The 27,255-nt window shown below is 40.7% G+C and overlaps 1 protein-coding gene and 1 long non-coding RNA gene across 3 annotated transcripts; both read left to right on the top strand.

Moving 5' to 3' along the window:
- Positions 1–367: 367 nt before the first annotated feature.
- Positions 368–722, top strand: LOC143123762 (uncharacterized). Its single transcript, XR_012986891.1, has 2 exons — positions 368–450; positions 635–722. It is a non-coding gene; the product is annotated as an uncharacterized LOC143123762 (long non-coding RNA).
- A 952-nt stretch (positions 723–1,674) lies between these two features.
- Positions 1,675–27,255, top strand: slc18a2 (solute carrier family 18 member 2). 2 transcript variants are annotated; one of them, XM_076285689.1, is made up of 16 exons: positions 1,675–1,699; positions 2,014–2,182; positions 3,363–3,708; positions 6,425–6,483; positions 8,509–8,592; positions 8,775–8,867; positions 9,233–9,322; positions 9,534–9,577; positions 13,842–13,902; positions 14,654–14,749; positions 15,350–15,428; positions 15,928–15,979; positions 17,524–17,587; positions 17,815–17,934; positions 18,170–18,303; positions 24,012–27,255. In XM_076285689.1, the coding sequence occupies exons 2-16, from the start codon at positions 2,050–2,052 to the stop codon at positions 24,114–24,116; spliced, it is 1,560 nt and encodes a 519-aa protein (XP_076141804.1). In that variant the 5' UTR covers positions 1,675–1,699; positions 2,014–2,049; the 3' UTR covers positions 24,117–27,255. The 2 variants fall into 2 exon arrangements, with proteins under 2 accessions (XP_076141804.1, XP_076141803.1); XM_076285688.1 differs by having other exon boundaries at positions 1,682–1,780.

The raw sequence follows: 27,255 nt of genomic DNA on the forward strand, positions 1-27,255 counted from the left end.
TATGAGCCGAAGGACCATTTTTTCACAGCAGACCCAGGTGGTAATGATATTAATTAAGGTGCTGATTCTGCTAAATTGACTGTCCTTTCCCTACTTCATTGTCAACTGGCTGCTAAAGAAAAAAAAAGGTATTTTGGAATGGTACAAATTTAGAAACCATGGTGGTGCACTATGTTCCCATGGCCACTTCATTTCTACAGTAAGGCTGGAAAAGAAGATATAGTTGGCTCATATTGATCATATGCTCGTTTCATTGTTTTTATTATTACCTAGCAGTGGTAAAATTAGTCAATTGTTGTTTTTTGTCAGATCAAACAGTGCTATGAGACAACCCATCTTGCCACGCATTAAGAAGTCCAAGCAGTAACGTTAATCAAGGATCTTTGGTTTGCTCACATCTTTTGACATGATTTGCCGGGGTTGGACTAGGACACAGCTCAACTTTTCAAGGTAGGCTATCTGCTTTTTATCTCTGTTGGTTTATTCAGAGACAACAACAAGCAGCCGAGCGATTGATAACTTTACTGTAAGTTTATACTATTATTTTCCAGCAATATAGGCTACTAGCTTAGCTTGAGCAAAACAGCCATCACAATAATGGCTAACTGTTAATGTTTATTTTGTGTTGTTTCAGATTGACCATGGAGATGACTGAGGAAGACAGCCTGAATATCGATGGGAACAGTGGAATTAACACGACTTAAACTTTGTCTGGGATTGCACTTCTACAGCCAGGTTGTTGAATAAAAAAATTAATAAGACACTTATGTGTAAAGTTGTGTTTGTAGCCTAGCTTATGTTTATTAGTTGAGCTGTTTGGAAAAAGTTACGAACTTTAGCCTGGGTGAACCTATAATGAACCTGTTAGCAAATGTGTAGCAAACAGATTTTTCAGGATAATTAATTACCAATCACATTTCAAATAAAGCCAGCTGATATCTGATAAACGGGTCCGTACCACACACAATAAGCGGACCCGTATTGCATATGATAAGCAGATCTGGAACACGTCAGTAACACAGACTATCATACGGAACTGGGCCAGTATTAGCCCTTATTGGAACCAGATCCGTCAAACGGATCCAGACCAGTTTTGGACCGATGTGCGTTTGGACGCCGGATCAGGTCCATTATGCAGATCCGTGCCGGACGTTGTGGTAGGTGTGGCCCAGTTCTGTCCCAGTGTATGTTTGCTATCTGGGCTATTGCTTTCACATTGGGCTCACCTTTCTTGGGAAAGAACACTTGTAACACTTGTTTTCCCTCATTTCTTTTTTTCTCCCTTTCTTGCCTCTCTTTTCTTTTCTGGGAACCGGATTTAGCTTTCTTAGACTTAAACATCTTCACACCGTGACCGTCTGCATTGCTGCTTCGGCAGAATGAACGTTACTTCAAAAATGCGCCTAGCAGGGGAAGGCGGACTGAACCATTTCGTGCAAGGGAGAGGGTGCCTGCCCTCAAACAATGTTGGCTTGGACACAATTTAATACATCAATCAACTGATGCATTTACCTGAAATATTTGCATCTATATTAGTTAATAACATTTATTAAGTTCTTTAAATTAAGGAAATTATTTATTATTAAGGAAAATAAAATTCAACTCCTTAGGGGCCCTCCCCCCACTTGGGGCCCGGGTAATTTATTCCCACTTGTCCCCCCACTAGGACGCCCTTGAGGACCACTGACGTCAGGAAGCGGTAAGTAAGTAAAACGCCCGCATCTTTGGCGCCTTACTTCACGGCTGTGACAGCAAGCCCACTTGTAAATGAGCGCTTAAGGTAAGATTCAAATAGGCACAGCAAACTGTTTTATTTGACTCGACCTGCGCTTCATAACTATTTTTACTGTAATTTGCTGAAGTAGCATACATTTTTTGGCACACTTTCCTTTCGAAGTGTAGGCTAACTTAAATTAGTTTGATATTTGACCTCTTCAGACCAAAATCTATGAAATAAATATGCTGATGCATCATGATGCTTGCGATGTTCAATATCCCTTTCTCCTGTTGCAGGGCTCAATCCCTCTCTCCCATTCGGATTCTGTAAAAATGGGAGCATTAGATTCTCTGAAAGAATTCAGTTTGCTGACATGGATGAGAGAAAGAAGACAGTCCAGAAGATTGATATTGCTGATCGTATTCATCGCTCTTTTGTTGGATAATATGCTATTGACGGTGGTCGGTAAGTACGAAAGCTGAAGTTTTCTCCATTCACCTGTTACGCATGCTTTACTCATGGCGCTGTTACAATTTACACCGGCGTTATAAAATAGTTATTCCTGCAGTTCCGTTAAGTAGCCATAGCAATTTTTTAGTGTTACTAAAAAAAGTTTTCACATTTTACATTTAAGTGTAAATTCATAGGTTTCAACATAATCTAATTGTTGTCCACCGATGACTATGAGATAGTCGGCTAGATAAACTTTCAACGTCTTCGATGTTAAGCAGTCATTTGTGAATAGCCTACATTGTTGATAAGAACTCTTTGGTTAGGCTATTGATTTCTGGTAAGTGCGAAATTCAATCTAAATCCAGTAGTGGTAATTTATTGAGGGGACCGAAGGTTTACGTTCACTGGGCCATCTTAATTTAATAAGGATAGACAAGGATAAGTAAATCAGTCAGCTTATCACATATATTGAGGTAATGAAATAACAAAATCAAATTACAGGAGTCAGCTGGTCGTTCCACTTTCGTCATTTTAGAAGGATGCCAAACTTAAAACCATAGTGGGGAGGCTAAATTTAGGCACACATTCTGTCAATATACCGTTTTCATTCATAACAGAGTAGGTTACAATCGATTTTTGTGGTTACGATATCCCTCAATTAAATTACCTTTGATGGGAAGTATAATGTTTAAAAATGGTGTTCAATAACTGGACAAAAACATAACTGAAATGACAGAATTCACATCGAGGTCCGTGTTGATTTGGAAACTGTAGAAAATCTTTTATTTAGCAATTTAAATGCTAAGATTATTTTCGGAAATATTCTAAAGGAAAATTAGGAATTTGATAAAACAGCCTAAACGTCTGTAGTGTTTTCACGTCAAACATCATACAATCTCGACAACATCACCTTGCTTTGTATGATTCTAAGTGACACAGATGCAGCGTTAAACCGGTACTGGAGCAAGATGCGCCTGGAGGAGAGAGATAATCTCCTTCAAAGGAGCATGTCATAAAACAAGCTTGTAGAAATTGCTGCTTTAGTACCAGTGTGTGAGATTTGGTAGAAGTCTATTGTCAGTAATTGTTCAAAATACGCTGATGTGTTTGTGTGTGCGTGTGTGTGTTCTATATAATTGTGTGTGTGTGTGTTGGGGGAGTCTTACATCTTTCTGCTTTTTGTCACGTGTAGTGCCAATTATCCCCAGCTACCTTTACACACTGGACGATGAGGCAGCTGTGGAGGACAGGAGTACCCCTACCGCCATGCCCTTTCCCTCCTCTAGCACGTTCCAGACCATTGTGTCACTGTATGACAACTCTACATATGAGATCAGTGGGGTCAGCCTGCACTCCACTCTACAACCGTTGGCACCGTCCACATCCATCGCCCCGGCCACCACTAACGCCACCGGAACAGACTGCCCCAAAGGAGACAAACAGCTCCTCGATGAAAATGTGAAGGTTGGACTTCTTTTCGCCTCCAAAGCCACTGTGCAGCTCCTCACCAACCCTTTCATCGGGCCCCTCACAAACAGGTGGGTGTGTCAGCCTGCGGCACAAGTGATGGAATGCCTGAATGAACATCTTGATTTCAGTACAGTGTGCTATGCTGAGCGGCCAAAACGAAGGAAGCCCATTTTTTCAGCAGTAAAATATGGCCATGCAGTAGCCACTTTCAGAGATTTTGAGAAAAACATCTGAGTTCAACCCAAATGGATAGATGAAAAAAACAAGCGTTTCCTGAGGGTCTTACTTGTACATGCTGATGACACAGTTAAATGTCATGCAGGGCAAAGGTCATCTCCTGGGTTACACTCCTTTTCCACTCCCCTCTCCTCTCCCTCGGTACTGCCTGTTGTAATGTGGTAATTCACAATGTGTTATATATTATATATACAACCCCAAATCAGAAAAAGGGACGTGTAAAATGCGAATTAAAGCAGAATGTAATAATCTGCAACTATCTCATATTTAGTTGCAAAAAGGACACAGACAACATATCAAAGTCGGGACGGGGATAACAAAATGCAGGAAAAGTTGTGTAATGATAAAGAAAATAAAAGGAGTAATGTTTCACAACTAATTAGGGGAACTAGCAACACGATTGGGTATGAAAAAGAGCATTCCAGAGAGGCAGGGTCTCTTAGAAGTAAAGATATAGGGGTATTCATCACATCAAACCTGTGTGCACAAATTATGAAACAATGTCATTTTAATGCTTCTTAACCAACCCATCCAACTTATTTTAGTGCTCATTTTAAATCCCAACATCTATAACGGTGTGAAGGTGCATTAGTACCTACAGCATGGGCATCTTGCACATTAAGGCACAATCAATTCTGAATACAGGTTTTGAGCAACATATACCGCCTTTTAGGCAATGTCTTTGGGGGAAAACCTTGAATATTTCAGGAGAACAATGCCAAAATGAATTCTACACATATTTAAACAGTATTTCTCCATAGAGGAAGAGTCCAGGTGCTAAAATGGCCTGTCTGCAGTCCAGACCTGCCAAATTAGGTGCATCATGAAATGAAAAACATGATTAAGAATACCCCATACTGTTGAGCAACTGCAATCCTATATCGGGCAGGAATGGGACACTATTTCATTCTCAAAACTCTGGCAACTGGTCTCTTCAGTTGCTAATCATTTACAGAATGTTGTTAAATGAAGAGGCAGCACAGTGGTAAGCATTCCCTGTCCCAACTTTTTTTGAAACATGTTGCTGGCATCAAATTTAAAATGAACAGATATTTTCCATGAAATAGTCCAAAGTTCCATTTTCATTTGATATGTTGTCTATGTCCTTTTTGCTGCTAAATATGGGTTTACGAGACTTGCATTTTATCACAATCTGTTTTAATTTGGATTTTACACAATGTCCCAACTTTTTCTGATTTGGGGTTGTAAATAATCTTTATATTAATCCATAGCTTTCTTCATTGTAAAGGGATTGATTTTGTTGTTGCAATGTTATTAGGTTTTTTATCTGCTAATTCCATCTCCATGTAGTGTGAATATAGTATTCTGTTGGTCACGTGTGGATTCTGAAGGAATGTTGAAGAGATTTGGCTCTGGAGAATGCTGCAGAAAGGAGACAAACACTATGTTCTGTTTCTGCCTGAGCTGAGCCCAAAACTGCCCTGCAATTTAAACTAGGCTACGGCTCCCCATGAGAAGATGACATAAAGCTAGTCAACCAAAAAAAAAAAACATTTTTCCTGTGTTATTGCATATGTTTGGCAGACCGTAGAAACACCAGTTTGACAACTGCTGGATACATGGTATCTTTTTGTTGTTCACATGGGCTACGCTGATATGATATTGATAAGATGATGTTTTTGAAGCTGTTTATTAGAAGTTGAAATGAAAACTGTGACCAATCCATTCAGAAGTGATATGACTATCCATCTTGTTGTTCAATAGGGTGTGTTGATCATTTGGGTCTGCTAAAAATATTTTTTTGTTTGCTTTACAAATGTAAACACTGTCATATGAAGTCGCTCAATTTGCTTAATGGCAGGTTTCCTGTTCATATTGTTTGTATTCATCATATTTGTGTTTAAGGATGAGCATGTTTAAAACACCTATGCTTACTTAATTAAAATGAAGTGAAGGGAGTCTTGCGGGATCCCGTTTAAGATTTGTCTCACCACAGTACTGTTGTATTGCTTCAAGAAGAGCCATCAGTAATTCTTTTTTTTCTAAAGTATATTTTTTGGGCTTTTTTGCCTTTATTTGGACAGGACAGTGAAGAGTGACAGGAAGTAAGTGGGAGAGAGAGATGGGGTGGGAATCGGGAATTGACCGCAGGTCGGCACTCGGACCTGTACATGGTACAGGCGCTGTAGCCTGCTGCGCCACAGCGCCCCCCAAGCCATCAGTAATTCTTTCTCTAAATTTCTCCCACTGCCATTATAATCGTTCATTCATCTGTTACTCCTGAATAGATGTAGTGGAAGGACACCTGAGTTAGAGATTGTGCACGCCTCTAGCTAGCACAACTTTTCTAGGAGTTTTCAAGACCCTCGCCATATCAAACAAGCTTTCATTTTCCTGTGTGTCTAAGGCAGATTCAGAACTTCAATTTGAATGGGAGATAAAGAAAATGGATTGGAAATAAATGGAAAAGGAATTAGTTTTATCCACTGGAGGTCCAGTATTGTCTTGTTATGACTTTTAAGTAGTATTGCTCATACATTTGGATAGTATGTCCACTATCTGACATTTTGTTCTGTGTCATTTCAGAATAGGTTACCAAATCCCCATGTTCGCTGGCTTCTGCATCATGTTTCTCTCCACCATCAGTAAGTGAAAGTCTAACCCATGGGCATCACTAGACCTCTTTTAATGGGGCGCATGCTGTACCCCAGTAAATAAGTTAAGGTTTTTATCTAGCTCCTGTTGCCTCTTTGGCAGCAGCTTATTATTATTATCATTAGATTGGACTGTGCCCCAGTAGAGTTTTCAGTCTAGTGACACCCCTGCTCTAACCTTCTCCGGGCTGGTTGTTGGTGTCGTTTCAGTTTGAGGCATGCATGAACAGAGAAGTTGAATTTGAAGTCTTTAAAGCTGAACATATCTGAATTGTAATGAAGATTAAACTCTCTCTATATTATGATTATTTCAATAGTTGCCTTTGGTGTACCACATGTATTGTCTGTTACAAGGCAGAAGAATAATTTCAGTTATTTGGCATTTTCTCCCGGTGGCCAAGGAGGCCTGTTTTGTCTGCCAATAGCTGTCTTTTTAATTAAGACGTTTCGTTTAATTGTTTAACAGTTCTGTCCATTCTGTGCTGCGCTGTTCTCTCCACCATATATATGGTGAAACACACCAGCCCTATCACTAAGCAACAAATGATCAACCAATCAGGCTATAGTCAAACTGTGCTTAACCAGCCCTGTACGAAGGGCTTTGGCTTCCCAGTCCCACACCAGTTAAACCAGGGCTTGTTATCAGGGTCCACGTTGTGTAGAACTCACGTTTAGCAGTGTAGTTATGGAAGGTGGAGTTTTTAGTAGGTCCTAACCACTTCCTCCTTAGCATTTCAACAGCAACTTGAAATTAAATCTGACTGCACACTGACCCTGTAATGTGCAATGAAGAAAATAATGTCTGCACGTGTTGATATTTTTGTCCTGATTGCTTTAGTGAATTAAGAGCCTATTTAGTATTATAAGAGCTGCATTTAGTGGCCGATTATGCAGAGAGAGAGGAAGAGAGAGAGAGAGAGAGGGCATGTATATTGCTGTTTCAAGTGTCAGTAGTTCTTTACATTGCGACCCCACCCCCCTATTATAAAACAAATATGCCATGCCATCCCACTGAAGCCACTAGGCCTGTTTTGTGTAAATAGAATGCATTGTTGAACACTGGAGGAATGATACTGTAGGCCCTGGCCTGCACCATACATGGACATGAGCAAACATGATCATCTGTCTTGTGATATACATACTGTACTTGGTCATATTTTAACATCTCATACAAATACATTTTAATTTCTATTTTTAAAACTGGTTAACCTGTCATTCAGGAGTTGTCAGGAGTCTCTTGTTCCGTTGTAATTAGGGATGTAACGATAACCGGTATAATGGTAAACCGCGATAAAAATGTTGACGATAATAATTACCGTTTTCATTTCAAATATCATGATTATCACGATTGATTACCGCGGTGTGGAAACCGTGTGTTTAATCCTTCCCAGCTTCATCCGAGCCTGCTTTTGACATACAGTAGGCCTGGTACAATGAAACAAAACTGGTACCCTACTGATTCTGTTGTCTAATTGATGGTTTTAACTACGATTCGGATTAGGCTACACCTGATTTTAAAAGGCGGTATCACTGCACTGTATCATGTAGCCAATCTGCGTCTTTTTATGTTCGTGTCCACATTAAATCCATTCCACTCACGTTATCAGGAGAATACAGTAGCCTAAAGTTTTATTTTGAACGCTTACTTCGGTCTCACTCATTGCATCCAAATAACAGAAATAGCAAACTCCAAGTTATGGTAGGGTAAGTTAAGCTATAAGCACATAGTCAATTAAACATGAAGAAAAAAGTGAACAGGACACTTTTTGAAACTATTTCAGCTTGTGTAGGCCTATCAGTGCTTTCTGAACATATTGAACACACTTTTAGAAATACCATGATAATACCGAAAACCGTGATAATTTTGGTCACTATAACCGTGAGGTTAAATTTTCATACCGTTACATCCCTAGTTGTAATGAATACATGTTTGCTCCTAATAGATTGCTGGACTGTGGTTATTTCATAATACTGTATGTGTTTCTGTCTCTTTCTCTTAATGTCTTATTGTGTAAGTGTTTGCATTCTCAAAGAGCTACACTCTGCTGTTTCTGGCCAGATCCATGCAGGGGGTTGGTTCCTCATGCTCCTCAGTGGCTGGTGAGCTTAGCTGCCATTTGTATTGAACATACAAGGCTTCACTGATACTGTATTACTCATAGTTCATGCTAGATGTCGAGGTCACTTAAGTGTGTGTGTGTGTGCGTGTGTGTGTGTGTTGTGTGTGTGTCTGTGTGTGTGTGTGTGTGTGTGTGTGTGTGTGTGTGTGAAATGTTTTACAGGAATGGGAATGCTGGCGAGTGTATATACTGATGACGAGGAGAGGGGCAATGCCATAGGTGTAGCTCTTGGAGGATTGGCCATGGGGGTACTGGGTGAGTGTTTTGGTTGTCTTTTTATACTAACTCTGAAAACTAATTTAAAAACAATAACTTAACTTGATGTCTCACATCTAAGTAAAGACATCTAAGTAAACATGTTGTAAATCTCAAAACACATCATGATCCTCAAGAAAGGTTTTTTTCCAGTAAAAAAAACCCTTTGGTTTTCCTACTAGCCTCATTCAGTCATCTGCATTGGCCCAAATTATTTTGGTGATTGTATTAGGATCATTACCGTGAAGGAGCCTCATTAAAGCTGCTGTTTTGGGCCTGTACTATGGGACAGCATGAAGCATGGCTGGCATTGTGTAGCAGTCCAAAGCCCCGGCGCCTGACTAATGTGTTTGTTTTTCCACCAGTGGGCCCTCCGTTTGGGAGTGTCATGTACGAGTTTGTCGGGAAGACCGCTCCTTTCCTCATCCTGGCTGTGCTAGCCGTGCTGGATGGAGGTGTGTTTGACACCATGCTTGTGTGTGTGTGTGTGTGTGTGTGTGTTGCAGAAAAGATAAAACAGGCTAAAGTGAAGGCTTTGATGCTTGTGTGTGGACATATTCATATATAAAGCCAAATCAATTCAGTTTCTTCTTCTGTTACAATATTTTGTATTTATACTGTGTGAACAAACCAATCTTGAGTGTTATGTTTCTCCTCTCTGAACAGCGTTACAGCTGTTTGTCCTGCAGCCCTCAAAGGTGGAGCCAGAGGTGAGTGCTGATAGTCTCTTTAGTTCAAACTCAGTGGACAGTATTCATGCACACACACACACACACACACACACACACACACACACACACACACTCACGCTCCTCCTCCACCCCCATTGCAATCTGACCCCTGTAGTGTATTGTCTTGTCAAATACTGTCTTTATTTGTTTCATGTTGTTTGTGTTGCTCGTGCACATGCTTTGTCTATAATTTCAATAATCTCAAATAGTCTTTGTATACTATATGTTTCAGGTCTGTTACACTTAGTTGGGTTTTGTAAGGTTTGTGGGGTCTTGTTAATATTTGTATAACACCTTTGGAAAAACGTAATAAAAAAAACTCAGTGGACAGAGTGGACAGAGCTCTCCTATTCCCTGACCATAGTAGACAGTGTCCCCCCAGAGATCAGTCAGAGGGACAGAACCATTCTCTCTCTCATGGCAGAAGGTGTGTCTAACACAGTCAGTTTAATTAGCCCACTTGAAAATGAATACACGGTATTCATTCGTGATTCAAAAATTTCATCCGGTTTGTACGTATGAAAATGAAAAAGAAAACCAACTACTTCAAAGACGAATCATGCGTATTAATCTTAGTAGTATACTTCTGAGACGTCTGAGAAATAAAAGGGCAAACGCAGAAAGCTCTAGCTCCTGTGTGATATACACAGTAAACGTGTCTGTCAGAGTGTGTCAGGAGACTCTGTGGATACAACAGGAAAACCGTGTCAGAGGAGCGGTCCTTTGTGATGGTGCTTTAAGATGACTCAGAGGAAGTGCAGCTGTGGGATGGAGATCTCTATCAGAGGCCCCATGACTTTGATCTATGAGGGATGATGTCTATCAGTCTCTCTGGATATGACAGTGGCAATGAGAAAAACACATGGAATTGTTTGTGTGTGTGTGTGTGTGTGTGTGTGTGTGTGTGTGTGTGTGTGTGTGTGCACATCCTGTGCACAGACTCAAAGCTGCCCCCGGTTTCTTTGGCCATCACTTTCTCGTTAATTTTGCAACCTCCTTAAGTGCCTCCACCCACCACTCTCCAATGTCTCAGCCTGAGCTTGTGGTCATCGGAGCTGGAGAGCGCGGGTCGAACACTGGAGACACTCCTCAGGGGCGAGGAGTTAAGGGCAAGCCTGCCGCTCGCTGGAGTAAAATCCACATCTGACAAGCTAAGGCGGCGATATTTACGAAGACGCTCAAGACAACACACTAGATCCTTAAACCATCAAACACACACAGAGGGAGTGTGTGCAGTTGAGGTAGACCAGAAATAGAGGGTTGCACACGAGAAGGTGGTGGTCACTGATCAAAACAAATGGAGTTGGATTATGGTTGACACGGTGTTCATTAGTGGAGGCGTCCCCCGCTTTTACTGTAATTAGATTCAGGCGTCCACAAAAGGATGGAAGATAGTGACGAAAAACGCAGCGAGGCTTTCTTTTAGCGTGACACTTCCTTCAATGAGGAAGCTGGAGTGCAGGGTGGGGGAGAAGGATTGCGAATGTAGCCTGTGAGGGTAATTATGAGCTGTCTCTGCATGAGGATGCCTGATGGCCTCGTGTGGATCTGTCTCAATGGCTGAGTATGTGTGGGTGTGTGTGTGTGCGTGTTTGTGTGTGTGTGTGTGTGTGTGTGTGTGTGTGTGTGTGTGCGTGCGTGTGTGTGTGTGTGTGTATGTGCGTGTGTTTGTGTGTGTATGTGCGTGTGTGTGTTTGTGTGTGTGTGTGCGCGCGCGTGTGTGTGTGTGTGTGTTGTTTAAAGCATTGGTTCCCAAAGACTGGGTCGCGACCCACGGGTGGGTCGCAGGAGATTTTATTTGGGTCGCCAGCACAATTTATGTTGTGTAATAGGCCTAACTTATACCATTTAGCCAGGAAAGCTAAAAGTTTTCTATTAGGATCTAGTTTGTTAACTACAGTCACGGCCATATGTGCAATTTTGCATTTAGAATAGCTTTGAAACTGAGGGGACAGCGTGGACTCACAAAATGAAACATTTCTGTGGGGCGCCTGCCATGGACCTCGCAGTTGCAAAATGCAAGGGACATGAATCAGCCTTTTTGCACAAACATTAACGGACACCATCTCTTCAGCTTGACCGATTAAAATCTAGTCAACTAAAGCAGACATCCGTATACCAGACATGGCTATTCATAGGTAGATATTTTCAATTGTAGATGCACTCTTTAAAGTTAATAGCAACCTCCTCACATTCCTTAATATTTCGGATTTAAAACACACTGCAGCACATTATATTAGGCTACAATTTAAATGGACATTTTAAACGCTATTATTTCCTCTCGTTTTCCACCTTGTGAACTCTACTAGGCTAGCCTACAATAAAGGCACATTATCTTTTGGCTATTGCGCAAAAGCCTCTTGTTCCATTCTTACAACATAGCCTGTCACAACATACCGTGACAGGCGTATCTTTTCGGTAGTCATTTCCAACTTTCCACGCTAATGATGCTTAAAATGCAACACAACTGTGCTCAAAGCAGGATAAGAAAAGGCTGAGGTTGTGTGTTTGTACAAAACTTTTTACAGCTTTGAAAGTATTTAACATTGTTTCATGTGTAATTGAGATTGCTTTAAAGTTAATAGCAACCTCCTCACATTCCTTAATATTTCGGATTTAAAACACACTGCAGCACATTATATTAGGCTACAATTTAAATGGACATTTTAAACGCTATTATTTCCTCTCGTTTTCCACCTTGTGAACTCTACTAGGCTAGCCTACAATAAAGGCACATTATCTTTTGGCTATTGCGCAAAAGCCTCTTGTTCCATTCTTACAACATAGCCTGTCACAACATACCGTGACAGGCGTATCTTTTCGGTAGTCATTTCCAACTTTCCACGCTAATGATGCTTAAAATGCAACACAACTGTGCTCAAAGCAGGATAAGAAAAGGCTGAGGTTGTGTGTTTGTACAAAACTTTTTACAGCTTTGAAAGTATTTAACATTGTTTCATGTGTAATTGAGATTGCTTTAAAGTTAATAGCAACCTCCTCACATTCCTTAATATTTCGGATTTAAAACACACTGCAGCACATTATATTAGGCTACAATTTAAATGGACATTTTAAACGCTATTATTTCCTCTCGTTTTCCACCTTGTGAACTCTACTAGGCTAGCCTACAATAAAGGCACATTATCTTTTGGCTATTGCGCAAAAGCCTCTTGTTCCATTCTTACAACATAGCCTGTCACAACATACCGTGACAGGCGTATCTTTTCGGTAGTCATTTCCAACTTTCCACGCTAATGATGCTTAAAATGCAACACAACTGTGCTCAAAGCAGGATAAGAAAAGGCTGAGGTTGTGTGTTTGTACAAAACTTTTTACAGCTTTGAAAGTATTTAACATTGTTTCATGTGTAATTGAGATTGCTTTAAAGTTAATATAGCAACCTCCTCACATTCCTTAATATTTCGGATTTAAAACACACTGCAGCACATTATATTAGGCTACAATTTAAATGGACATTTTAAACGCTATTATTTCCTCTCGTTTTCCACCTTGTGAACTCTACTAGGCTAGCCTACAATAAAGGCACATTATCTTTTGGCTATTGCGCAAAAGCCTCTTGTTCCATTCTTACAACATAGCCTGTCACAACATACCGTGACAGGCGTATCTTTTCGGTAGTCATTTCCAACTTTCCACGCTAATGATGCTTAAAATGCAACACAACTGTGCTCAAAGCAGGATGAGAAAAGGCTGAGGTTGTGTGTTTGTACAAAACTTTTTACAGCTTTGAAAGTATTTAACATTGTTTCATGTGTAATTGAGATTGCAGAATTGTGGGAAACTTATAGAAAAGTTTGAGAACCTGTGGCCTAAAACAGTAAAACAATATTGGTGGATGATTGTTTGCTCTGAAGTGAATGGGTCGCGATGGTCTGTCAATTTTAAAAAGTGGGTCCCCAGAAAAAAAGTTTGGGAAACACTGGTTTAAAGGGCCTTTTGAGCACTTTGTTTTTGAAGGGTACTAAATAAGGCCCATGTAACACCTTCTGTGATGCAAGCTGTGGGATGTCTGTGTTGACTAATGCAGTCTTTGGGTGTTTCTCATTGTTATATGTCTGTATATAGAAAGGCTTGTGTGCTTTTTACAACTTCATGAATGCCATGACGATGTGAGGAGATAGATAAAAAGAAAAAGATAGAAACAGATATCTTCTGGTGATAACTTACAGATATCTTCTGATAACTTACGTCTCACATTGGTGCTCTTCTCCAACCTTTACAGAGTCAGCAAGGCACTCCAATCCTCACACTTATGAAGGACCCCTACATTCTGATCGCTGCAGGTAAGGAAACTGGCCGTTTGTAAATCGCTGCATTCTATTTAGTACGGTGGCCATTTTGCCCTTTTGAAAATTCTCCTCAAAAGAAGAGGGGATCAAAGGGGCATTATGCATGCCTGAGAGGGAGGCTCAATGGGCTGCAAGAAGAACTGATCTGAATATCCTGTTTTATGTTACGAGTGTTTTACAAGGACTCAGACCTGGGCATATATAATTAAAGAGTGATATATACAGCTCACTAACTTTAGGTGACATACAGTAATTCAAAATGATAGCAGGGAGATGTGCACATCTCTCTCTCTCTCTCTCTCTCTCTCTCTCTCTCTCTCTCTGTCTCTCTCAGAAAGCTCTGTGTGTGTGTGTGTGTGTGTGTGTGTGTGTGTGTGTGTGTGTGTGTGTGTGTGTAAGGGGGGTGTCATCTCAAGCAAAGAGTAGCTGAAGAGTGGTTGAAGAGCTAAGGAAAAGCATCTTTGTGTCACTGAGGCAGCCGACCACTCCAATTACCCATCTGTCAACCAAATGCCTGGCTAATATAGGGTATTATGCAGTGGTGTGAGTGTGCATGTGTGTGTGTGTGTGTGTGTGTGTGTGAGAGAGAGAGAGAGAAATGGTTGAACAAAAAGAAATGAAAGAGAAAAAAAGAGACAAAAATGTGTGAATTGTTCACAGAGATAGATAGAGAATAGATAGACCCACACCTCCACTTATGCACAAAATAATCACTCCTTCTCTCTGTCTGCCCATTGCCCTCCAGGTTCCATTTGTTTTGCTAATATGGCCATTGCCATGTTGGAGCCAGCCCTGCCTATTTGGATGATGGAGACCATGTGCCCAAGGAAATGGCAACTCGGTAGAGTATGAATAAGCGTCTTTAGAGGTTTTCTGCTTTCCTCACATTTGATTTGTAGTGCTGGCATATAGCATGTAGTCTCTCTCTATATTATATGCTGTGTATATATAACGCTAGTGTGTGTGTAGTGAATTATAGAGAATAGGGAATAAGATGAACCACTTTGTATGTGCCCCCCTAACGTATGTGTACTGCATCGTCCACCTTCTGTTTTGCTAAGGAAGCAAAAGATAGAGAGAGAGAGAGAGAAAGATAGAGATAGAGAGAGAGAAAGACAGAGAGAGAGAGAGGGGCAGGAGTTGGAGAGATGGAAGACGGGGAGATGGAGCGGAGAGATGAGAGGATGACAGGATATTAGGGTGTCATTCGGAGACGAGAGGAGTGCCCAGGCTTCATTAGTACGTCTGGAAAGGGGACCAGCAGCGCACAGATAGAGACTGATAATACTCACTGTTATCTGAATGCTCTCTCTCTCTCTCTGTCTGTCTTTCCATCCCTCTCTCTCATCCCTGTTTCCTCCCTTTTACCTACCCCCTCTTTCTACCATTTACATTTCTCTCCCTTCCTGTTCTTTTTTTCTTCCCTTCTTCTGTTCCTCAGGTGTTGCGTTCATCCCTGCCAGTATCTCATACCTCATAGGCACGCACATCTTTGGTGTTATGGCACACAAAATGGGCAGGTATGGAGGGAAATGACTGTGTGTGCGCTTTTTCTCTTTGTTACTCTTATCTGTCTCCTCTGCTATCTGTTTCCGCTGTCATTCACCACCTCAAAATGAAACTCGTTTGAGCATTGTTATTGGTATTTTTTTTTTTTATTAAATGCTGTGGATGATGTTTGTGCAGGTTTGAATTTATGAAGCTATGAGGCTACGTTGCTTTGAGGATCTCACTTTACACTATGAAATTCATTCACCACACCTTGTCATGCTAACCAATGGAAAGCCTAAAACCTAAAACCGAAATAGTTACTAAGGCACATTTCAGATATAAATACAACATTATCATATTGTCTACCCTTTCCAAAACATTAATTATCACTAATTAGAGACTTTGGTTTAGCATTTTCTGTGAGGTGATTGGTTGTCTCTGGGGGTCTGAGTTGAACTAGAGACTGACGGTGTGTATCTTGTTCTAATTGCTGTTGTCCGGTGTGTTTTCTCTCCTCTCCCGCTGTAGATGGCTCTGCTCTCTTATTGGAATGCTTCTAGTTGGCCTCAGTATTCTTTGCGTAAGTACTTCAAAATTGTTTGATCACATTTATACACGTTGTCTGTCTCTAAATACAGTTTTTATATGCCTGCCAAATTTACTTTGCAACTATTGAGAGCAGTTGACAAATCGACTTGACAAACTGGTCAGGAAGTGTGTGTCAGTGTTGGGGAGGAGAGTGGACTCTGTAGGAGATTTGGTGGATGAAAGAATGAGGAGCATGATGAAATCCATCCCCAGTAACAGGAGCCACCCGCTGCATGACACTGTGGTTGCCCAGCAAAGCAGCCGCAGAGACCGACTCCTCTCCATGAGCTGCAGGACTGAGAGGTTCAGGAGGTCATTTGTTCCGGCCGACATAAGACTACATAACGGACCTGTTTGAAGTGCATTAATTATTTACTACTAATGATAGTAGCTTGTTTTGGGACTCTTTTTATTTTTATTTTATTAACTGTTGTCATCAGGGTTTTTATGAGTGTATTGCAGTGTGAATGCTTGTTGGTAGACAACACACGGCTGCTGGACATCTGAATTTCCCCTGTGAGGATGAATAAAAGTATCTATCTATCTATCTATCTAAAAGTATCTATCTATCTCTTGCATGATATACAATATATCGATCATGTGAAGCCCTTGTAGAAGATGGACTCAATAGAGATGCTCTTGCATAGATAGTGTTGTTACGATGGGAGTGGGGCTAATTGGTTTTACTACAACAAAGGGGGGATGTAGTGAGAGAGCGAGAGAGAGAGAGAGAGAGAGTCTAAGTGTGCTTCTGAGTCAGACAGAAACCAGTCTGTGAGAACACAGGGCACACCCGACACAGGGCCTCAGCTGGTTTAGCAGGAAGTCTGTGGTCTCACAGCACAATGCCTCGTCAGATTAGTGTGGCACTCCAAGTCTAGATGGAACCCAGGCAGTGGCTGACTTCGGCCCTGATCTGGCCCACATCTTGCCGTTCAGAAAGAGACGGAGACTGAGACCTCTCCCCTTGTGACTAGTTCAGTGTAATATAGCTACTGTACAGTTAGAAACAAAATGATTCATACCCCTGACAAATATTGATTTAATGTTGACTTCTCTTTACCAATATGCCGATTAGTCAGAACAAACATTGGTCAATTAAATTAAATTAAATTAATACCCTAGAGGTATGAATAATTTTGTTCCTAACTGTAACCGTTCCACCTCCTTCCCTTTCTCCTCCGTTTCACTAGCTCTCCCAAGTTCACATTAGCTCTTATCCATTGAGGCTGTCAGCATACATCACTCACACGATCTGTGCTTCAGGCATCTCAGGACCACGGCCAGCTACCAAGCCACGCATGGCTTGCTATTAGGCCTCTAAATCAGGCATCCTGATGGGTTATCTGGTGAAATGGTTCTCATGAGACAGGAACTATGTGGTCTGTCTGAATAGACTCTGGTCCTGACCTGCTATTATGGATCTGTAGTAATCTGTGCCCAATAACTATGCTGCTAATGACTTCTATTACAGTTTAATAATGACAAAATAATGAAGTGAACATTTAAACCCCATTTTCACATTACTTCTGATAGGTGCCTTTAGCCAAAGACATCTATGGACTAATTCTTCCAAACTTCGGAGTGGGGTTTGCTATCGGTTAGTGTGTTTTTTTGTAATTGCAACTGGTATTATTATGTAAAAATATTGCAAACATATATCGTATTATGTCAAAATATAACATTAAAGAACATAGTTTGGCATTCACTACTATGTATCCACTACCATATATTGTACATATACAGAATAGACTCTATATGCAACGTACAGTTCTCTGGTCTCCAGTCCATTCATTGTGGTTCCATTTTCCATGTGCTTTCTTTTAGGGATGGTGGACTCCTCCATGATGCCTATCATGGGGTACCTGGTAGACCTGCGACATGTCTCTGTCTATGGGAGTGTGTATGCCATCGCTGATGTGGCTTTCTGCATGGGATTTGCATTAGGTATGTTGTGTTTACAGCATCTTCTTCCAGTAGTTTGAACTTCCTTTATTGAACCATTCTAGTAAGGAGGACTCTTTGAACCTCTCTCTCTCTCTCTCTCTGTGTGTATGTGTGTCCGTGTCCGTATCCGTGTCCGTGTTTGTGTGGGTATGTGTGTGTGTGTATGTGTGTGTGTGTGTGTGTGTGTGTGTGTGTGTGTGTGTGTGTGTGTGTGTCTGCATCTACCCCTCCACAGGCCCCTCGGCTGGTGGGGCCATCGCTCGGAGCATCGGTTTCCCTGCTCTCATGACCATAATTGGGATCATCGACATCCTTTTCGCCCCGCTCTGTTTCTTTCTCAGAGATCCCCCTGCCAGAGAGGAGAAAATGGTAAAGTTCACAGCATTTCCCACAGAATTGGATTCAATTTGTTGTGGTACAGTAGCTGGGGGGTTATACATTGTAGGGGTGGGGAGTGGTTATACATTGTAGGTTGAGTTACTGTCATTTTAAGATCGTCATGATAGTGTGGTTTACTTGAGTGCCTCTCACTTTAAGACGTTTGTGAAGGAGGGACATTCGTGAGGGAGTTTTAACAGTTAAAAGGCTACTGATATGTGTGGATGCAATTCATAATGTTTTCTATGTACAGTAGTTAGGTAAAATAAAGGTTCGTACTTATTCTCCTTGGGACAAGCACTTTTGAGTCATGGAAAATGCTTTTCCATTTACATCGGGATTTTGCAAACATTCAGTGTCAGAGCCAATAAAATGAGTCCTGCTCAAAATTGACAAGCAGCTGTAACTAAGCATGCTAAGCTCGACATCCAAACAGTATTCTAACATTAGCTTAGAGATACTGCTTGGTTGCATAACTTAACTTAGTTTAGTCTCCCCAATTTACTATGTTGTGATAAGTCCTTAGCAAAGTTAACTTGAATGCAGTGATTTAGCAATTTAGCCTGTCATCTTCTATGCACTACCAACAACAATCCTTCAACAATTGTTAATGTTTTGTTAAATGTATGCAGATGATGTGCGGCTGGTCCGTTACAAGAGAGAGCAAGGCGGGGCAAGGAAAGGCTGCGTGCGTAAAAAGTGCAGCTCAATGAAAAGATTTTATCTAATTTAAATAGCACAACATAAAATATTATTGTGTGGCGCGGCCAGTATTGATTTTGTGGCGGCCTGCCATAGATTAGTCAACATGGGAAACATTGGTGCAATAAAAATCAAATGGGTTTGGGCCCTGGGTAATGGCTAAGCTATCATGTGTATGCAGTGTGACTTGACTGCCATTGTTTGTTCTCACCACAAAGTGTTGAACTGCTATCCAGTTAGAAAGACAGTCAACAGCACAGAATGTGTTCAAATTCAAATTCCACTTCGATGATCAACTGACACAGTTTTCTTCAAGTTTGTTTAAATTCTCTAAACTTTGTAAAACTGAAAAACAGACACAATATAATTGGCGACAGAAATAGAATGTACACTCCTCATAACATACAGATAGCTGTTAAATTATGTTCCACATTAGTAAGAGAATTAGCTGTGTATTATTAGGCAATATAAACTAGGAAATATTTGACATATTACAGCATTAAAGGTTCATCAAACAAGCTAATAGCAACTAACATGGCATCATAACATAGAATTATCTCCGTTTCAGCATTAGATGGCAAACATTGAATGTCCACATACACTATGTATCAAAGATTCTAGAACAGAGCTCCGCTTTAGAATCTTTGGTATGTATTATCATATATGCCATGGCCTCCTCACCTTTTTTGCATGGTATTGACTAGACCCTCGCCAACCTCTTTGAGTTTGTGAGATGTGACCAGAATAACAGAATCACAAGTAGAATCACAATATGCAGCTTGTGTAGGACCATGGCCCTATGAGGGATTACACAGGTTAAAGTGGTATGGATTACCAATTGATGAAAAACACTGATCGCAGGCATTTGCTGCTTGAAAGGTTTAGGGCTTGTAGTTTATTTATGGTCCACGTGTTAAAGCTGCATCTGTATCATTCAGTTGTTCCTCAATCCAGTTAATTCCAGTTGATTTATTTTTGCTGACGATGGAGGTCATGCTAAAGTAGATAATCTAACTACTCAGGCAGAGGATGTTCCTCCCAAAGATCATTTGTGAATTTTTGTCAACTGTAGGACAGTACAGACAACAGTAGGACAGCAGAGCATGGTCCAAGGGAAACTCCCAGTGCTGCTAATGAAATAGCTGTTTATGGAGTTTGATATGGAGCCTATTAAAATTTCCCATCGCCATAAAACTCACAATGAGTATTGGTCAAACACACAGAAACATACTTTAGTGTCTGCCATCAGTGAGATCACATTAAACTGAGCAAACTGATATGTCATCATGACAACAATGAACAAACAACAATGAACATAACCTTATAAAGTCACACATTGGTGATTGATATGATTCTGAGTCTCTAATTTATTGATTATTGATTATTGATACTCTTAAAGATCTTAAAGTCAGGATTGTGACTGAAAGTGCTGGAAAAGTTTTACTGCTAAATTCAATCTGCTTGGTGGAACTCTGTCTTCTGGTGCTGCTCGTTGGCATCCAACAAAGTGGTCAATCCATTGATTCCTGATTGTCTGGGGTGACAGTGGGAATCTCACTCACTTCCCATATCTCCTGGCAATTCCTTTCTTGATCATTCTGGGGGCGGAACTACACTAAAAGCTTTAGTTTAGAACTGAACTGTAGTACTTGAAAACACTGAGAAGCTTCTCAAAGGAGCCTTAAAGGAGAAATCCAGCCGATTTTTACATGGATCTTGATCGCTAGATGTTGCCGAGTACTGTCGATTCAAAAAATAACAACCAAAATTGGTGCTACTGAACTGGAGTAGCTGCAGCTAATGGCCAGTACTCCAATTGAGCTACTGTACAATACAATGCAAACTGAGTTATGTGACAGTACAAACTTTAAATTTCAAATGGTTTCTTCACAGCTAATGATTAGAAAATACATCTTTTTATCACGTAAGGACTTCCTTAAGGAAATCAGCTGGATTTATCCTTTAAATAAGTTTCTGCTAAGATACTCTTAAATAAACACTGAGGATGTGACTGAAAGTGCTGGAAAAGTCTCTGCAAAGTAAGTTTTACTACTAAATTCAATCTGCTTGGTGAAACTGTCTGCTGCTTCTGGTGTTGATGGCATCTGAATCCAAGTGGTCAATCCATTTATTTCTGATTATCTGGGTCTGGTGTGAATCTTACTCACTTCCCTCATCTCCTGCTTTTCTTGGTCATTCTGGGGCTGGTCTCAGCCTCTCAGACATCCTTCTCTCTTGGGTTGTGGAACTGCCAATCTGCAATAAACAAGGCAGATTTCATTTCTGCCTATACTAACCATCATCTTTGGACCTCTTGGCTTTCACTGAGACTTGGATCAAACTGGAAAACAATGCCACCCCGCCTACGCTTTCCATCAACTACACACACTTTCCCATACCTCAGTCTGGACAAATATGATTTTTTTGAATACCATCATTCATTGTAACAGCTCCGGTAAAAATCTATGTGATTGTCATTTATCATCCACTGGGACAACTAGGCGTTTTCCTTGATGAGTTTGACACCCTGCTTTCCTCTATCCCTGAGAATGACTGTCCCATGCTTGTCCTCGACTCCTCAGTGACAGGAGTATTCACTTTGATAATCCAAACTCTGTGGACTTCTTGTCCTTCATACATTCCTTTGAACTAATGGGTCCACACTTCTCCAACTCACCAAGCAGGCAGAGAGCTTGATTTCATTCTCACTCTCAACAGCCTTCTGTTCCTCCACCCATGATCCCCTTTCGATCCAACCTCTGCAACCCCTCTCTTGTCCATTTCTCTTTTCTAGTAGCCTCTGCTCTTCCACCTTCTAGCACATTCTCCTCTCTTGAGGTTAATGATGCCACAGAGTCTCTCTGCTCTACACTAAGCTCCTGTCTGGAGAGCCTGCGCCCTCTATCCACCAGACCTGCTGGACCTAACCAGTCACACACCCATGGTTGAACAATACCCTCTGAACTCTGCTTACTGGCCTATGAGCTGCTGAGAGGAAATGGCACAAAACAAATACACCTACCAATCTTCCAAGTTACCAGTCAATACCAAAGATTGTAGAACAGAGCTCCGCTCTAGAATCTGTGGTCAATACTGTCCTCCTTCTCATCCAGTGCCACTGCTGCAAAGTCGGCTTTTGCAATCCACAGTGCCACTTAGAACTCTTTTCCACCTTCAAAAAACTCTACTCAATACCTCCTCCACCAGCTACCAACCTCACAGCTGACATCGTTGCTTCATTCTTCACTGACAGGGTAGCAGCTGACAGCTGACATCTTTGCTTCATTCTTCACTGACAGGGTAGCAGCCATCAGTAGTCAGTTCTCTGAACCAAACGGTCACAACCTACATCCCCAGGCTAAGGTTGCATCAAAGAACCCTACATGCAGCAGTCCGACTACATACCCTCAGGCTAGTGTACGAGTGAGGTGTCTAAACTCCTAACATGTACATGTAGCTGCCCTACTACATGCCCACTAAACCCTATTCCTACCAGCCTCCTCCAAGACATATCTCCCACCATCATATCAGGAATCACACCTGTAATTAACACTTCACTGGCTTCTGGTACATTTCCAACTGCATTCAAGCTGGCCCAAGTAACTCTGCTGCTTAAAAAGTCTTCTCTTGCTCCCACCCAGGTGGAGAACTATTGCCCGGTTTCACTCCTACCTTTCCTCTCAGCTTCCAGGGCACCTTCCAAACAAATCACAGAATTTCTCTCACAGAATTTCTATCACGGAATGACCTCCTTGATCCTAACCAGTCTGGGTTCAAAAGTGACCACTCCACTGAAACGGCTCTGTTGTCTCAGGCAGAAGCTTTAAAATCTGTCAGTGCAGCAACTCAGTTCTCATCTTGCTTGACCTATCAGCTGCTTTTGACACAGTCAACCACTGTATCCTATTATCCATACTCTCAAGCATGGGCATTACGGGCAAAGCACACTCCTAGTTTGAATCCTACCTCACTGGGCGTATGTTTAATGTCTCATGGCTAGGACACAAGTCCACATTTCAGTGCCTTGCCACAGGGGTGCCCCAAGGCTCAGTGCTGGGACCCCTTCTTTTTGCTGTGTACACTACCTTATTGGGCCCAATTATCCACTCACATGACCTATCATATCACTGCTACGCAGATGATACACAACTATATCTATCCTTCCTGTCTGATGATCGGTGCGGATCTACAGTAGGGACTATCTCTCTGACATATACGCTTGGATGAAAGAATGTCACCTCCATCTAAACCTCTCTAAAACTGAACTACTAGTCTTCCCAGCCAGACAAACCATACATCACAACATCAACATCAAAACTGACACCCTCTCTCTTGCACCTACCAAGGTGGCAAGAAACTTGAGTTTAAAGTTTCCAAGGAATGTCGTCTGGCACTGCTGCCCCCACAACCACAACAATCCAGACTTTTTTCATCTATGGTCCCCCGATGGTGGAACGATCTGCCAAGTCCCATCAGAGCAGGGGCATCCCTGTCTGTCTTCAAAAAACTCTTGAAGACACTACTCTTCCCAGAATACCTCCTCTCCTAGCACTTCTGACCTCACACACCTGATACACACTTACCATGCTCTTCCCACCACTACCTCCTCTACCACTACTCCTCCTAGTACTTAAAATGTAGGTAGTCCTATCCTCTAGTGCTAGTATTGACAGATTTCTCTGAAACTGTAGCTTGAATGTTATTCTATTGCTGTAGTTGTACAGTAGCTATGTATCTTAAATGTTATTCTGTATTGCTGGAAGTTGCCTTGGATAAAAGCATCTGCCCAATGAATAAATGTAAATGATTATTCTTAACGGGATGTCTTAAAAATATTGTCATATAGGCAGAAACAAATCAAGTGATTGAGTGAATACTGTGTATATTTATCTGTTTATGTATTTAGCCTATGTATGTTTTATGTCAATGGCTCTGACTAAGACAAGTGCTAGGATATATAAATTGCCCTCCACTAAAATCAGCCACTTGTTTTCTAGGCCATTCTCATGGACTCCAACTGCTCGATGAAGACACGCTCCTATTCTATGCAGGGCACAAGCTATCAGATGGGTGATGACTTCGAAACTGAGAGTGATGAGTAGCCAGTCTTTGTCCAGCATGCACATGATGACCTTAAAGAGTATCTATTTTGTTGTATACAAACTGAGAAAAAACAAGGAAGCCAAACAAAATCACAAAATCAAAAATCTACGGGAATGGGAATGCCTCTGGGCTGTCAATGTCACTGTCACTGTCCCACAAAAGGGAAACAAGCAAAAGGCTTTCTTGTTCTTGCCCCAGCTTACAAAAGAGCATTTTGCAGGAATCAAAGCCTTACTCAAACAGAATGGAGGATAAAATTAAACAGGGTCTGAGTTAAAACAGGGTTTCCCTTATAGGACGTTAATAGTCAATCATTGACCCTGTGTACTGTAGGTCATTAGAGGTCAAAATATGATGGGCTCATTCCAGTGACAGTATTGACAGCTACGGAGTCTGATTTGTAAGCCAAGGCACTTTAAAGCAGCTTGTGCTGATGCGCTTCTTGTCATCTATGAAAGCTGTCTATTCATGCATTTGGATGTGTTGGTTCATAATTGTTTTTTAAATGACCATCTTCGAAACCTTTTTTGTATGTTTTATTCCCCATTTACAATAGACAATAGAGGTGTTTATAGATCTTCCTCAAAGATTTGGTACATAATCCACATGGAATTTTGAAGATGAGATTGTGGTGACTATTCCAGATGTTTACATTTAGGCATTTGCAGATGTTTTATCTGTTCGTGATGGACAATGGAGATGAAATTAATCATCTTTTCAATACCAGTATATCAGCCAATTCATATATGGAAAACATTTTAAGAGGTATGTAGTCATAGGTGTTGGAGGGATTATGAAACAGCCTTGAGTATAAAACTATTTGTTGCAGTAAGGGCTGCTTACTGAATTAAGCCATAGAGAGTAGCTGTTACCCTTCATAGTAGCCTATGTGTATTATTTTGAAAACAGCACAATCCCAATCCATGACATGAGTTCAGATCCTGACCTTCATTGATAAAATGAAGTGGTTGAACATCTCTGACCATTACACATAGACTCAAACTTAATTTCTTGTATATAGAGACGGTATATTTTGGTAAATTGTTTTACATGTACATGTATAGGGGAAGGGACAAATGAGTCTGTTTAAAGCCATGGTTCCATAGAATCATGGCATTTCTTTCTGTCTTAACGAATTGTTGTGTCTGCAGTCTTGTAGCTGTGTTGATCACCGTCCGAGTCACAATATATACTATAAGATAAACAACCATGCTACGTACAGTTAAGGAAGTATACACCTGTATGATTGGAATGTTATTACATTTAATAATGTTAAATATTGATTAAAATTTAGTGACAAAATGACACAAACTTTACTTGATCCTTCCTTCATAAGACATACCATAAATCACATCATAAACATGTTGTGGTAAAAAATGATTAGCCATTAGCAGTGTGTAGTGATACAATATGTCATGTTATCATTACCAGTGATGGGACCAAACATGTCTTAGATGAAATGATGTTGAAGGAAGCCATTTTCATGTATTGGATACAGCCAGAGCCTGATAGAGCCTCTCTCTAGGGCTCTGCATACAGCATTCAGTTAGTTCTAAATACATGAAACAGGAAACACAATAAGCCTACTGTATTTAGAAGGGAAGTTTGTGTCAGTAAAGATTTTGTGCTCATTTTGTCCTGTTATCTTCAACATTCAACTCCCTTTGTTATGAACAGAACACAGTTGTGCTGGATATTCATTATTAACTGCCATTATGGTGGCGTTACAGAATCGACTATAGGGGTTGAACAAGATATTTCTGATGTGCCAAACTACCTTAACATTTTGTGAAAATGTTCTTGCCCTCTCTCAAATCGGTGGAGGTACCAGTGATAGACTATTCTGTGACTATTGATAAATGAAAAACATTTCCACATCACGTGAATGTGTGGACAGGTTGTAATATTGATTTGTTATCTTGGTCATATTTGCTAGATGGTAATTGTGTGATACAGGTTCAGAGCATTTCCAGTGTTCACCTAAACTCAAACGGCTTTGTAAGTAAACCAGACCAGATGGTGAGGGTCCACCTGTGCCTTATAGAAAACTTAATAACCACTTAACAGATCTTTAGGTCTGAGGTTTCAAGTCATGTAAAGTCAGTCTTCATTCAGAACAACCTATTTGCCAGGTTCCAATGTTCCAATATGTTATTCAAACACCATCGTTTTACTCTCACTAGAGTTGGTGTTTGACAGTAGCTTTCTAAGAAGTGTAAAGTATACATTACCATTATATACTAGACCTGTGCACAAGTTATTGCATCTGTTACAGACTTCATCTGTCTACATCTATGACTACATCAGAGTACAACACATAGCTGTGGCAAAAGAAACTTGTGTATTTATGTACAATCTCACAGAAAAACTTGGTGTTGCACGAGGCTCATACACTTCACTGATGAGTTGATGCTGTTTTAGTAAAGTCTATCATAACACTTAAGGCAATAAGTGTAAGTCAAATTCTGACTGCTCCTTAAGATACTCTGATTTTTAAGATGCTTGTGATCTGTATAGATACCAAGTACTTTGTGTGTCTTAAGAGGTCTTACCCTTCAACAGAAACACACATACAATGTTTCTTTAAAACGGCAGTCAGTTATTGTTACGTTAGTTCAAACTAAATCAAAATATTTATTTATCCTACATTTTTGTTAAAGGAAGAATAATTCTCTGACATCACTTTTCTGAAGTGAACTGTATGGACCACACATCTCACCTTCAACAGCCATTGGGTCTGACCAATGATGGCGTGTCAGAAAAGTTCAGTTTAAGTGTAGCTGAAATATGACTGCAGAGTATATATAGAGGAAGTTTACTGAACCTGACATCCTGTCAACAGATATGAAATTATATTGTGGAGATTGGTATACATATATATTTTTTGTTATATGTTTTGTATATTCTAAGTGTGCGACATGCACAATGTGTATGCGTGTGTGTTTGCTGGTGGTGGTGCGTGTGCCTTTAGACCCTTGTATGTCTTCGGTTTATGTGTGTCAATTATATCAGATATAAACTATTGTAACTGGTACAAACAAATGTGGATATTTCCTCCAGATGAGCCTTTGGCAGTCTGTGGAAAGCCTCAGGCGTGTGATAACTGTGAATTCAGTGTCAGTACAGGATTGAAGAAAA

The sequence above is a fragment of the Alosa pseudoharengus genome, unplaced genomic scaffold (genome assembly GCF_046254945.1).
Source record: "Alosa pseudoharengus isolate Yale_2024_CS ecotype anadromous, Long Island Sound unplaced genomic scaffold, YU_APseudo_1.1 YU_APseudo_1.1_scf_15, whole genome shotgun sequence".
NCBI lineage: Eukaryota > Metazoa > Chordata > Actinopteri > Clupeiformes > Clupeidae > Alosa > Alosa pseudoharengus.

Excerpts from the sequence above, each read along its gene's own strand:
- slc18a2 (XM_076285689.1), top strand. The coding sequence starts at position 2,050 with ATGGGAGCATTAGATTCTCTGAAAGAATTCAGTTTGCTGACATGGATG. Across the intron at positions 6,484-8,508 it reads CATGTTTCTCTCCACCATCA|TGTTTGCATTCTCAAAGAGC; the intron begins GTAAGTGAAAGT and ends TTATTGTGTAAG. Across the intron at positions 15,429-15,927 it reads ATGGCACACAAAATGGGCAG|ATGGCTCTGCTCTCTTATTG; the intron begins GTATGGAGGGAA and ends CTCCCGCTGTAG.